Source organism: Bison bison, unplaced genomic scaffold (genome assembly GCF_000754665.1).
Source record: "Bison bison bison isolate TAMUID 2011002044 unplaced genomic scaffold, Bison_UMD1.0 scf7180017864148, whole genome shotgun sequence".
Classification (NCBI taxonomy): Eukaryota; Metazoa; Chordata; class Mammalia; order Artiodactyla; family Bovidae; genus Bison; species Bison bison.
This window is the reverse complement of record NW_011494720.1, coordinates 3,811,599-3,825,197: the sequence shown is the minus strand read 5'-3', so window position 1 is coordinate 3,825,197 and position 13,599 is coordinate 3,811,599. Positions and strand designations below refer to the sequence as shown.

The window sequence follows — 13,599 nt, the reverse complement described above, 5'->3', positions numbered from 1 at the left end:
TGAAGTATAGGTGACATTGTGTTAGTTTCTGGTGTACAACAAAGTGATTCAGTATGTGAGTGAAGTGAAAGTCGCTCAGTCATGTCCGACTCTTTGCGACCCCATGGACTATACAGTCCATGGAAATCTCTAGCCCAGAATACTGGAGTGGGTAGCCTTTCCCTTCTCCAGGGGATCTTCCCAACCCAGGGATTGAACCCAGGGGTCCTGCGTTGCAGGCAGATTCTTTACCAGCTGAGCCACAAGGGAATATATATAATATGTACATGAATATAAATGTATATGCATATATACATTTTATATAGTTTTTCAGATTATTTTCCATTATAGGTTATTATAAGGTATTGAATATAGTGCCCTGTGCTCTACAGTAGAACTTCGTTATTTATCTGTCTTGTATACTGTTCAGTCGCTCAGTCATGTCCGACTCTTTGCGACCCCATGGGCTTCAGCACGCCAGGTTTCCCTGTCCATCACCAACTGTCAGAGCTTGCTCAAACTCATGTCCATCAAGTTGGTGATGCCATCCAACCGTCTCACCCTCTGTTGTCCCCTTCTCCTCCTTCCTTTAATCTTTCCCAGCATCAGAGTCTTTTTTAGTAGGTCAGTTCTTTGCATCAGGTGGCCAAAGGATTGGAGTTTCAGCTTCAGCATCAGTCCTTCCAATGAATATACAGGACTGATTTCCTTTAGGATTGACTAGTTTGATCTCCTTGCAGTCCAAGGGACTCTCAAGAGTCTCCTCCAACACTACAGTTCAAAGCATCAGTTCTTCGGCACTCAGCTTTCTTTATAGTCCAACTCTCACATCCATACATGATTACTGGAAAAACCATAGCTTTGACTAGTCAGACTTTGTTGGCAAAGTAATGTCTCTGCTTTTTAATAAGCTGTCTAGGTTGGTAATAACTTTTCTTCCAAGGGGCAAGTGTCTTTGAATTTCATGGCTGCAATCACCATCTGCAGTGATTTTGGAGCCCCCCAAAATAAAGTCTGTCACTGTTTCCATTGTTTTCCCATCTATTTGCCATGAAGTGATGGGACCAGATGCCATGATCTTTGAATGTTGAGTTTTAAGTCAAATTTTTAACTCTCCTCTTTCACTTTCATCAAGAGACTCTTTAGTTCTTCTTTACTTTCTGCCATAAGGGTGGTGTCATCTGCATATCTGAGGTTATTGTTAATTTCTCCCGGCAATCTTGATTCCAGCTTGTGCTTCATCCAGCCCTGCATTTCATTTGTGCTTCATCCAGCCTGGCATTCTGTATACTGTAGTGTGTATCTATTAATATGAAGCTCCTAATTATCCCCCCCCCCTTTCCCCTTTGGTAATCACAGTTTTGTTTTCTGTCTATCCGCGAGTCTGTTTCTGTTTTGTAAATAAGTTCATTTGTATCATTTTAAAAGATTTTATGTGTAACTGACATAATACGATATTTGTCTTTCCCTGTTTGACTTATTTCACTTAGTATGATAATCTCTAGGTTCATACATGTTACTACAAATGGCATTATTTCATTCTTTTTTATTGCTGAATATGTTCTATTGTATTCATATCACAGTTTCTTTATTCACTCACATGTCAGTGGGCACTTAGCTTGCTTTCTTGTCTGGCTACTGTAGGGTGCATGTATCTTTTCAAGTTAAGAGTTTTCATCTTTTCTGGATATAGAGGCAGGAGTGGGATTGCTGTATCACATGGTAACTATTTTTAGTTTTTAAAGAAATCTCCATACTATTCTCCACAGTAGCTGCACCAATTTACATTCCCACCAAAAGTGTAGGAGGGTTCCCTTTTCTTCACATCCTCTCCAGCATTTACTATTTGTAGAATTTTTGATGACAGTTATTCTGACTAGTGTGAGGTGATACCGCATTGTAGTTTTGATTTGCATTTCTCTAATAATTAGCAATGTTAAGTGTCTTTTCACGTGCCTGCTGGCCATTTGTATGTCTTCTTAGGAGAGATGTCTATTTATGAATAGGTCTTCTGCCCATTTTTTGATTGGGTTGGTTCTTTTTCCTTTTTCTTTTTTTTTGATATTGAGCTGTATGAGCTGTTCACATATTTTGGAAATTAATCCCTTGTCAGTTGTAGAATCTGCAAATATTTTCTCCCATTCCATAGGTTGTCTTTTTGTTTTGTTTATGATTTCCTTTGCTGTGCAAAAACTTTTATGTTTGATTAGGCCCATTTGTTTTTTTAAATTTTTATTTCTTTTGCCTTGGGAGACTGACCTGAGGAGACATTGCTACAATTTATGACAGAGAACATTCCTTCTATGTTCTCTTCTAGGAGTTTTATGGTGTCATGTCTTGTATTTAAATCTTTTTTGTTTTTTAATTTTTACAGCATTGTGTTGATTTCTGCCATATGACAATGCAAATCAGCCATAATTATACATCAATCCCTTCCCTCTTGAGCTTCCCTCCCCTCCCCCATTCCACCCTTCTAAGTCATCACAGAGCACCGGACTGGGATCCCTGTTATACAGCAACTTCTCACCAACTATCCATTTTACACGATAGCATATTTGTTGGTGCTACGTTCTCCATTCATCCCACTCTCTCCCTCCCCAACTGTGTCCACAAGTCCATCCTCCACATTTGCATCTTCATTCCTTCCCTGCAAAAAGGTTCATCAATACCATTTTTCTGGATTCCATATATATGCATTAATATATGATATCTGTTTTTCTCATTCTGGCTTACTTCATTCTGTGTAACAGGCTCTAGGTTCATCCACCTCACTAGAATTGACTCAAATTTGTTTTTTTAATGGCTGGGTAATAGTCCATTGTAAATATGTACCATGTATTCTCTATCCATTCATCTGTCTATGCACAGGATTGCTTCCATGTCCTAGCTGTTGTACATGGTGCTGCAATGAACACTGGGGTACATGTGTCTTTCAGAACTCTGTTTTTTTCAGAGTATATGCCCAGTAGTGGGGTTGCTGGGTCATATGGTAGATTTTTTCCCTAGTTTTTTAGGGATACTCTGTACTATTCTCCATAATGGCTGTATCAGTTTACATTCCCACCAACAGTGTAGGAGGGTTCCCTTTTATCTATATCCTCCCCAGCATTTATTGTTTGTAGATTTTTTGATGATGGCCATTTTGACTGGTGTGAAGTGATACCTCATTGTAATTTTGATTTGCATTTCTCTAATAATTAGCAGTGTTGAGCATCTTTTCATGTGTTTATTGTATGTCTTCTTTGGAGAAATGTCTGTTTAGGTTTTCTGTCCATTTTTTTAATTGGGCTTTTTGTTTTCCTGACGTTGAACTGTATGAGCTGTTTATATATTATGGCGGTTAATCTTTTGTCAGTTGTTTCATTTGCAATTATATCCTCCCATTCTGAGGGTTGTCTTTTAATCCTGTTTATTGTTTCCTTTGCAGAAGCTTTTAAGTTTCATTAGGTCCCATTTGTTTATTTTTGTTTTTATTTCCATTACTCTAGGAGATGGATCAAAGAGGATCTCGCTGTGATTTATGGCAAAGTGTGTACTGCCTATCTTTTCCTCTAAGAGCTTTGTAGTTTCTTACATTTAAGTCTTTAATTCATTTTGAGTTCGTTTTTGTGTATGGTGTGAGGGACTGTTCTGACTTCGTTGATTCACATGCAGCTGTCAAGCTGTCGCAACAACACCTGTTGAAGAAGAGACTGTCTTTTCTCCATTGTATACTCTTGCTGCTCTTGTCAAAGATGAATCAACCATAGGTCTGTGGGTCTGTTTCTAGACTCTTTATTCTGTTTCATTGACCCATATGTCTGTTTTCATGTCCTTGCCATGCTATTTTGATTACCGTAGTTTTGTAGTATTGTCTGAAGTCTGGGAGAGTCTTGCTTCTTGTTCTTTTTCTTCAGGATTGCTTTGGCAATTCTGTGTATTTTGTGGTTCCATATGAATTTTAGGATTGTTTAATTCTGTGAAAAATGTCATGGGTTATTTGTAGGGATTGCATTGAATCTGTAGATTGCTTTGGGTAGTGTGGTCATTTGTAATAATATTAACACTTCCAATCGAAGAGCATGGGGTATCTTTCCATTTCTTTGAATTGGCTTTAGTTTCCTTTATCAATGTTTTATAGTTCTCAGTGTGTAAGTCTTTCATCTCCTTGATCAGGTTTATTTCAAGGTGTTTTTTTTTTTTGACATGATTTTCAAAGAGATTGCCTTTTTACTTCCTCTTTATGACTTTTCTTTTCTCCCTGTATCTGGATATGTTTCCTTCTTTAGGTCTGGGAAGTTTTCAGCTGTAATTTCCTCAAATACATTTTTGATCCCCTTTTCTCTTTTTTTTCTTTCTGGTACCCTTATTATGTGTAGATTGGCATGCTTTATATTATCTTATAGGTCTCATATGTTGCCTTCTTTTTTTTCATTTTTCTATCTATTTTCTCTTCTGATTGGGTAGTTTCTAGGTCACTTTTTTGTTTGGTATTGTTTAATTTGCTATTTATTGCCTTTAGCTCAGTTTTCATCTTGGCAATTGAGTTGTCTAATTTTAATTGGCCCCTCTTTATAGTTTCCAGTTCCTTGTTACAGTGATCCCTATTTCTAGCAATAATCTTTCTTAATTTCTTCAGAATTTGTATTACTTCCTTTTTGAACTCAGGGTCTGAGTAAACTGAAAAAGCCTGTTTCATTATTTGGTCTTTCAGGTGACTTCTCTTATTCTTTTATTGGTGAATAGTTTCTCTGCTCCTTCATTTTAGTTATATTTCTGTGACTCAATTTAGGAGAAACAGTTATCTGTTGTGGTCCTGAAGGGCTGTTTTTATGTGGGAACATTCTATATGAGTCTCATTAATGCCGGGGCTGCTTTTGGTACCTGCCACATTGTTCTTCAGGGGTGGTGTGCCAGCCAGTTCCCCTTCGTCGGGGGTGAAGGTTATGTTGTGGTGACCAGAGGCTGCACTCGTTTTGGGAGGGGTCTCCTCTTTGCTCTGCGGTTGTCATAGCTCTGTCAAGGACGGGGCCTGTTCTCCAGCTGTTGGAGTAGAAGCTCTAAGATCTGGTTCTAAGCTGCGTGTGAGGTAGGCAGGACTGGCGCACTTTTACTGGTAGCGGAGCCCGTGGGTATTTTTCCGCCAGAGCTATCCACTGGGACATGCTTTCTGTGATGTTCCCTGTCACTCTTGTGTGTGCTCACGAAGCGCACTGTTGACGAAACTGCCCTCTGCCCCACCTCAGCAAAGGAAAAGCCGGTAGTCAGCTTGGAAGTCCTTCCGGTGCTGTGCTCCGGAAGCTGCCAATGGCGTAAATCTTCTGTGAAAGTCATGCACCCACCAAGAATCAGTTCAGATTTCAGTCCCACCCTGCGTGTGGGCCACCCACACGTGCTTGTGTGTGCCCAGAGCTTGTAGAGTGGAGCTGCACCCCCTGTGAGCAAGCTGAGGATGAAGCTGCTCTGGTGGGGTCATGCCACTTCCTTTGCACGTGCATTTACAAATAGGGTTCCCATTGGTCCTATACACACTTACAGTGGCCTGAACCATTCTTGAGGCCCTTGGAATTGTCTCTGCATCCAAACCAAATCTTCTCCCTGGTTCTGTCTGCTGAAGTCCCGTGTACCAGCAACCAGCCACCACCATGCCTTCCACCAGTGATGCATCTCAGGCTGGGGTGTGCAGTGAGGTGGCCAGGACCTTCTGGGCACCTTTCTCTCTGTCCTGCTCCTGCAGGCTGGCTGCTGCGTCCTCCTCTGAGCTCCTGAAACTCCATATCTGGTTGAGGGGTCCCAGAGTGAGAGAGGCTTTCATAGCTCAGGTCCATCCCAAGCTTCTTTGTTCTGTCCTTTCATCCTGCCCAGTTATGCGGTGGTCTTTCTTGCAGTGTTGGTTCTATGAGATCTTCAGTATTCAGTGGGTATTCTGTGAGAATTGTTCCACATGTAGATGTGTTTTTGATGTATTTGTGGGAGGAGGTGAGCTCCATGTCCTTCTATTACACTGTCTTGGTCTCCCAGTCTACTTATTATTTTCTTATTGGTGAATAAGAGAACTGTTTATGCTATGATTTTTTAAATGAATACTGCAAATGTTTTCACCAGCCTGTGATTTGATTTTCCATTTATGTTTGACTGTATTTTTTAAACAAGTGAGTTAAAAATTAAGTAAATTGGTCAGTCTTTTTTTTATTGTGGTTTTTCTCTTTGGCATTTTACAAATAAATGTTTTATTCATATCAGTGTAATATAAATATGGCATTTTTGACGTAAAGAAGGGCTATGCATTTTCAGAATTTGGGAACGATTGGTGTAAGAAATAAAGTCACATGGGGTATGGATCTGTCACTGGGAGAGGTGAAAGGCTTTTTGCTTTGCAGAGAGTTTCAGCGGCTTGTGGATGTTTATCAAGTTTGGTGCTTATCAAAGTAGATTTTTTTTCTTAGTCTGAAGATATGAGATTTTCGTCTTTTTGTTTTCATCTTCTTTTCTTGAAACCAGAGTGTCTTGTTTCTCAGGTAATCCACTACAAAGTGCAATACATCAAAGGGGGCTCATCTTCATATTAAAGTTGAGATTTCTGAGGCTGAGGGATTGGTTACATTTTTGAAATTGTTCAGTTAATACCATCAGAACAATAGTAATAGATCAGATATGTCCACATCTTACATTATGTTATTCATCTTGAAGATGAAAATATTTTCACTTTTCAAAAACGTATATTTATGTATGATTCAGTATTGTTGTTAAGTTGCTGGGTCATGTCTGACTCTTTGCCATCCCATGGACTGTAGCCAGGCTCCTCTGTCCTTGGGATTTCCCAGGCAAGAATACTGAAATAGGTTTGCATTTCCTTCTCCTGGGGAACTTCCTGACCCAGGGATGGAACCTGTGTCTCTTTCATTGTAGGCGGATTCTTTATTACTGAGTCACCAGGGAAGCCCATAGTACAATATTAAGTAGATAAAAAAATATATATAATATATCTTGCTGTAGACTTGAAACAAATACTGACACATGTGCAATTAAAATTCTGGCTTATTTTATGAACTCAGTTTTTAACAGTTGGCTCATTCTGAATTAAAAGGCTTTGTAATGAATTGCTTTTATTGTGAAATTCATCAATCAGAATACAAGTGCTTTTCTTCCTGTCAAGAAGATATACAATTTTAAGAGTGATTTCCTCCAACATTTAACTGAAAATGCTTTTTCTCTTCTAGCTTTTGTTTCTACCAATCTGACGTCATACATGGCTACTGATGGCAATGAGCTTGTAAGTATTCTTTGGAATATTCAGACTTTAAGTATCGTCAGTTTGATGAATGAGTAAAAAATTAGGTTGATTTTAAGTTCGACTAACTACTTATTGTCCATTTCATTAGTCATAATGGAATGAAAGAGCTTCCCTAGTAGCTTAGATGGTAAAGCATTTGCCTGCAATACAGGAAACCTGGGTTCGATCCAGGGGTTGGGAAGATCCCCTGGAGAAGGAAATGGCAAACCACTCCAGTATTCTTGCCTGGAGTATTCCATGGACAGAGGAGCCTGGCGTGCTACAGTCCATGGGGTTGCAAAGAGTCAGACACGACTAAGCGACTAACACACACAACAGAATTAAATGATCCCTTTGTTAGAGTTCGAAAGTTTCTTATGATCACCAAGCTTTTGTTTAAGACCCCTAGCTGTTTAAATATCATGAAACATAACCATGATTTTGACATAATGTACATAAATTTGTCCCTATTTTCAATTAATTCTGGTATAGTATAACCTCTCATGCAACTTCTATGGGAATAATTCTGCTAATTATTATGCCAAAATTATAGGTTCCTTTAAAAATAATTTTATGGCCATAAATTTGCCTTAATTAGGTAAGTCAGTTAAGCAAGTTTCCTCTACTAGATGAAGAAACTCATGCAGGGAAAATAGAGATGTTGATGTAACATGATACTTCAGATGGAAGGGAATACACAGACTGTAGCCCACCAGGCTCCTCTGCCCATGGAATTTTTCAGACAAGAATACTGGAGTGGGTTGCCTTTTCCTCCTCCAGGGGATCTTCCTGACCCAGAGATTGAATCTGCATCTCTTATGTCTCCTGCATTGGCAGGCAGATTCTTTACCACTAGTGCCACCTGGGAAGCCCCTTTATTGGTTGATTATGCAGGGAAAATAGAGAAGTTAGTATAAGTAACATGACACTTCAAATAGAAGAGGCTGTAGTGCAGTGTGGGATTGGATGGTGCGCATCTTTTGGCAAATCTAATGACTTCATGATGAATGCGTAGGACAGAGTTTTTGGGGTAGAGCCAAAAGCAGAAGCAGAAGTGGGGTGTTAAGAAAATATAGTATAGACTTCCTGCCAAATAGGGAATGTGGACAGTGGTTTCCTGACGCACATTAAGAAATGGGTGTCAAGGCAAGTTGTATTATAATGATAGAGAAATTGAGTGAACTAGACAGCTCCTGGAAGAGACACCTTACTAAAAAGCAGGATAACATATTAATTTTCTGCTTGATAACAATTTCATATTCCAGAGGGAGAGAAGGCAAAGAGCACTTTTGTTTTGATGCTCCTTCTAAATGAGGAAATCTTTGCTAATGATGAAAAATGGTGGATAGTTTGGGAGACAAGGGTGCAGAAAACCAAAAAAGAAAATGAAAATTATAGTCGCTTATGCAACCTAGGAAATTCACTATCTAAAACTTGCAGAAAGAGGGAAGTCTGATTTTTTGCACTTGAATGGGTGTGTGTTTGATGATAGAATATGAATAATCATGGTGAATATAGGGAAGAACAATAAAGAGAATAAATGTGCTTCAATGGAAAATTTTTGCAAAGATTAGATATAAAGCTGTGTGTCAGTTCAGTTCAGTTCAGTCAGTTGGTCAGTCATGTCCGACTCTGCAATCCCATGAACTGCAGCACACCAGGCTTCCGTATCCATCACCAACTCCTGGAGTCCACACAAACCCATGTCCATGGAGTCGGTGATGCCATCCAACCATCTCATCCTCTGTCGTCCCCTCCTTCTCCTGCCTCCAATCCCTCCCAGCATCAGGGTCTTTTCCAATGATTCAGCTCTTCGCATGAGGTGGCCAAAGTATTGGAGTTTCAGCTTCAACATGAGTCCTTTCAATGAACACCCAGGACTGATCTCCTTTAGAATGGACTGGTTGGATCTCCTTGCAGTCCAAGGGACTCTAAAGAGTCTTCTCCACCACCACACTTCAAAAGCATCAATTTTTCAGCACTTAGCTTTCTTTATAGTCCAACTCTCACATCCATACATGACCACTGGAAAAACCATAGCCTTGACTAGATGGACCTTTGTTGGCAAAGTAATGTCTCTGCTTTTGAATATGCTATCAAAGTTGGTCATAACTTTTCTTCCAAAAAGTAAGCGTCTTTGAATTTCATGCCTGCAGTCACCATCTGCAGTGATTTTGGAGCCCAGAAAAATAAAGTCAGCCATTGTTTCCATTGTTTCCCCATCTATTTGTCATGAAGTGATGGGACCAGATGCCATGATCTTAGTTTTCAGAATGTTGAGCTTTAAGCCAACTTTTTCACTCTCCTCTTTCACTTTCATCAAGAGGCTCTTTAGTTCTTCTTCACTTTCTGCCATAAGGGTGGTGTCATCTGCATATCTGAGGTTATTGATATTTCTCCTGGCAATCTTGATTCCAGCTTGTGCTTCCTCTAGCCCAGCATTCCTCATGATGTACTCTGCATATAAGTTAAATAAGCAGGGTGATAATATACAGCCTTGACATACTCCTTTTCCTATTTGGGACCAGTCTGTTGTGCCATGTCCAGTTCTAACTGTTGCTTCCTGACCTGCATACAGATTTCTCAAGAGGCAGGTCAGGTGGTCTGGTATTCCCATCTCTTTCAGAATTTTCCACAGTTTATTGTGATCCATACGGTCAAAGGCTTTGGCATAGTCAATAAAGCAGAAATAGATGATTTTCTGGAACCCTCTTCCTTTTTCCATGATCCAGTGGATGTTGGCAGTTTGATCTCTGGTTCCTCTGCCTTTTCTAAAACCAGCTTGAACATCTGGTAGTTCACGGTTCACATATTGCTGAAGCCTGGCTTGGAGAATTTTAAGCATTACTTTACTAGCGTGTGAGATGAGTGCAATTGTGCGGTAGTTTGAGCATTCTTTGGCATTGCCTTTCTTTGGGATTGGAATGAAAACTGATCTTTTCCAGTCCTGTGGCCACTGCTGAGCTTTCCAAATTTGCTGGCATATTGAGTGCAGCACTTTCACAGCGTCATCCTTCAGGATTTGGAATAGCTCCACTGGAATTCCATCACCTCCACTAGCTTTGTTCATAGTGATGCTTTCTAAGGCCCACTTGACTTCATATTCCAGGATGTCTGGCTCTAGGTGAGTGATCACACGATTGTGATTATCTGGGTTGTGGAGATCTTTTTTTGTACAGTTCTGTGTATTCTTGCCATCTCTTCTTAATATCTTCTGCTTCTGTTAGGTCCATACCATTTCTGTCCTTTTTCAAGCCCATCTTTGCATGAAATGTTCCCTTGGTATCTCTAATTTTCTTGAAGAGATCTCTAGTCTTTCCCATTCTATTGTTTTCCTCTATCTCTTTGCATTGATCTCTGAGGAAGGCTTTCTTATCTCTCCTTGCTGTTCTTTGGAATTCTGCATTCAAATGGGTATGTCTTTCCTTTTCTCCTTTGCTTTTCACTTCCTTTCTTTTCACAGCTATTTGTAAGGCCTCCTCAGACAGCCATTTTGCTTTTTTGCATTTCTTTTTCTTGAGGATGGTCTTGATCCCTGTCTCCTGTACAATGTCATGAACCTCCGTTCATAGTTCCTCAGGCACTCTATCAGATCTAGTCCCTTAAATCTATTTCTGACTTCCACTGTATAATCATCAGGGATTTGATTTAGGTCATACCTGAATGGTCTAGTGGTTTTCTCCACTTTCTTCAATTTAAGTCTGAATTTGGCAATAAGGAGCTCATGATTTGAGCCACCATCAGCTCCTGGTCTTGTTTTTGCTGACTGTATAGAGCTTCTCCATCTTTGGCTACAAAGAATATAATCAATCTGATTTATGTGTTGACCATCTGATGATGTCCATGTGTAGAGTCTTCTCTTGTGTTGTTGGAAGAGGGTGTATGCTATGACCAATGCATTCTCTTGGCAGAACTTTATTAGCCTTTGCCCTGCTTCATTCTGTATTCCAAGGCCAAATTTGCCTATTACTCCAGGTGTTTCTTGACTTCCTACTTTTGTATTCCAGTCCCCTATAATGAAAAGGACATCTTTTTTGGGTGTTAGTTCTACAAGGTCTTGTAGGTCTTCATAGAACCGTTCAACTTCAGCTTCTTCAGCGTTACTGGTTGGGGCATAGACTTGGATTACCATGGTATTGAATGGTTTGCCTTGGAAACGAACAGAGATCATTCTGTGTGAGATCAAAGCTGTGTATACAGGATATTAAAGGAGGTCACGGGCAAAAGCACACAGAGGTCACAGATCTGTAAAGACAGAATCAGGGAAACTCAGGTTTAAAGTATCCAAAATTTATGAGAAATTTTAAAAGAAAAAATGCATGTGATTATAAGCATGTGTATGTGTTATTTGGGAAAATGGCATGAAAAGAAAGAATTAGGACTGTTGAGTCCTTGAGAAAGATAATGCAGGGTTTAATTGTGATAAAAAAAAAAGTAATCTTCCAGCTGGAAAGCGTTTATCTTATATGTTTAAGAGGAAATGGAAATTAAGATAATGAGAGCACCTAAGGACTTCAAATGAATAAATTGATTCATTGAAACATTCATTTAATGTTCACTGATTATCTCTCCTGAGTTTATTATGTGTCAGCCACCTACTACGTAGGAATTGGAGATTTAATGATGAGTTGAAACAAGTCAAAATCTCCATGTCTTTAAAAAAAAAGTATGGCCTTGGATTTTTGAACAAAGATGGCAAATCTGATTAGCCAAGGACTAATGCATTATCCTGGAACTCCCAATCTAGGGCTCTTAACCGTGTAATATGTAACCTGCTTCCCCTTTGGTTCCGGGCACAAGTGGATTCTGTTCTTGGTGGAAACTGTTTTTGGGTCTTTCTCATTTCATGAGCCATCATCCTCCACCCCTTGACTGAATCAGCTCAGCTCTCCTTGTGTGTCAGTTTTCCTGTTATTTTTATCTCACAGCCATCAGTGTCTGGCTGGGAACGCTTAATATCTCTCTCAAGCATTTCTTCCAGCTGCTTTTCAGTGGTTACCCTACTTTATCTTTCCATTTAGAAAATTAGTTCCATTTTCTGCTGTCATTTGTTCTCTAAATAATATGTAGCACCAGAGACCTATTTTTATGCTAGGTGGTTTTGATAGGCCTGACACATTTGACCTAATGACATCCCAAATTACCCTTCATTTCCATTAAAATAACATGTATTGAGCTGCGTGTGCTGAGCTCTCTGCTTGGTGCTGGGGTACTTAGAGGAGGAGCCGATCACCTGGTGGGGGCAGGGTGATACTTCTAAGGGACTTTTATTGATCCCGACGTGATAGGTATCATTGAAGTGGTATGTAAATAGTGCTAGTTCAAGAAACTAGACTCTACGCATTTGAAATTTTATTATGTGCACAGTAAAAAAACACTGTTCTTTTTTTTGTTGAATTGTTGTTATCTGATAGTATGTTTCTCTTGCCTCTGATTTTCTCTCTTCTGAAGGGAAGCAGCAGGATTTTCAAAGCTAAAGCTTCACACAGAATCAAAAGGATTAGCTCATTAAGTTCTGTCTGTTTTAACACCTAAATGTTGGGTTGGCCAAAAAGTCTATTTGGGTTTTTCCAGAAGATGTAACAACAGCCCAATATGTTCCCATCTTCGCAACACTTGCCCTCCCCCTGCTCACTGGGCTCTTTGCTTCTCTCTGCACTTGTCTCCTCCCCACCCCTCAACCAACCTCTACCTGCCCAACAACAGCCAGGGTGAATTTGCCTACACATAGACGTGATTTTTCTACTCATCTTTTCCCATCTGTTCAATGGCTTCCATTGGCTTTCAGATGAACTTTGTACTTTCCAGCATAATTTACAAGGCTCTTCGTGATGTGACTTGGCTCCTCTGAACACGGTTTCCACCCCCAAATCCTGCCATCCTCTGTGTGTGGTCCATGCCTCCTGATTGTACCTGTATTACTGTGCCACATCCTCTTATGCATAGGTCTTTATCTGGAGGCCCGGCTCTGACTCCTCAGTTTTAGGTCAGCACTGTGATGGGGTGAGACCTTGTTATCCTTGCTCAGTTCTCTTTCCTCTGTGTTGCCCTGGAAGCTGTGTTAAAACTTTCTTGCCACTGAATTGCTGGTCCTTGGCACTGAGTAACTGTGCAGTAAGGGGTGGTTGAATAAACAAAATCCATAATCTACCAACTTGTGACCTGAAAGAAAGCACTCGCCTAACACCTTTAGGATCTGGGTCAAAGATTTTGGGGAAATTTCCACCATTATGATTATATTTGGTACAATCAGTAAACATCCATTGTGTAGTTCGTATAAGGCTTTCCGTACATTATACTGTGCTTCTTCATGTGGCTCAGTGGTAAAGAATCCGCCTGCCAATGCAGGAGACATAAGAGACTTGAGT

General features: G+C 40.0%; 1 protein-coding gene across 2 annotated transcripts in view; it reads left to right on the top strand.

Annotated features, from left to right (window-relative positions):
• Positions 1 to 13,599, top strand: part of IPCEF1 (interaction protein for cytohesin exchange factors 1) — a 170,697-nt gene that overhangs the window by 76,183 nt on the left and 80,915 nt on the right. For both annotated transcript variants that reach the window (XM_010840846.1, XM_010840845.1), the window contains one exon: positions 7,179 to 7,231. In XM_010840846.1, the coding sequence (XP_010839148.1) occupies positions 7,208 to 7,231 (24 nt within the window). In that variant the 5' untranslated portion in view covers positions 7,179 to 7,207. The remainder of the gene's footprint in view (positions 1 to 7,178; positions 7,232 to 13,599) is intronic.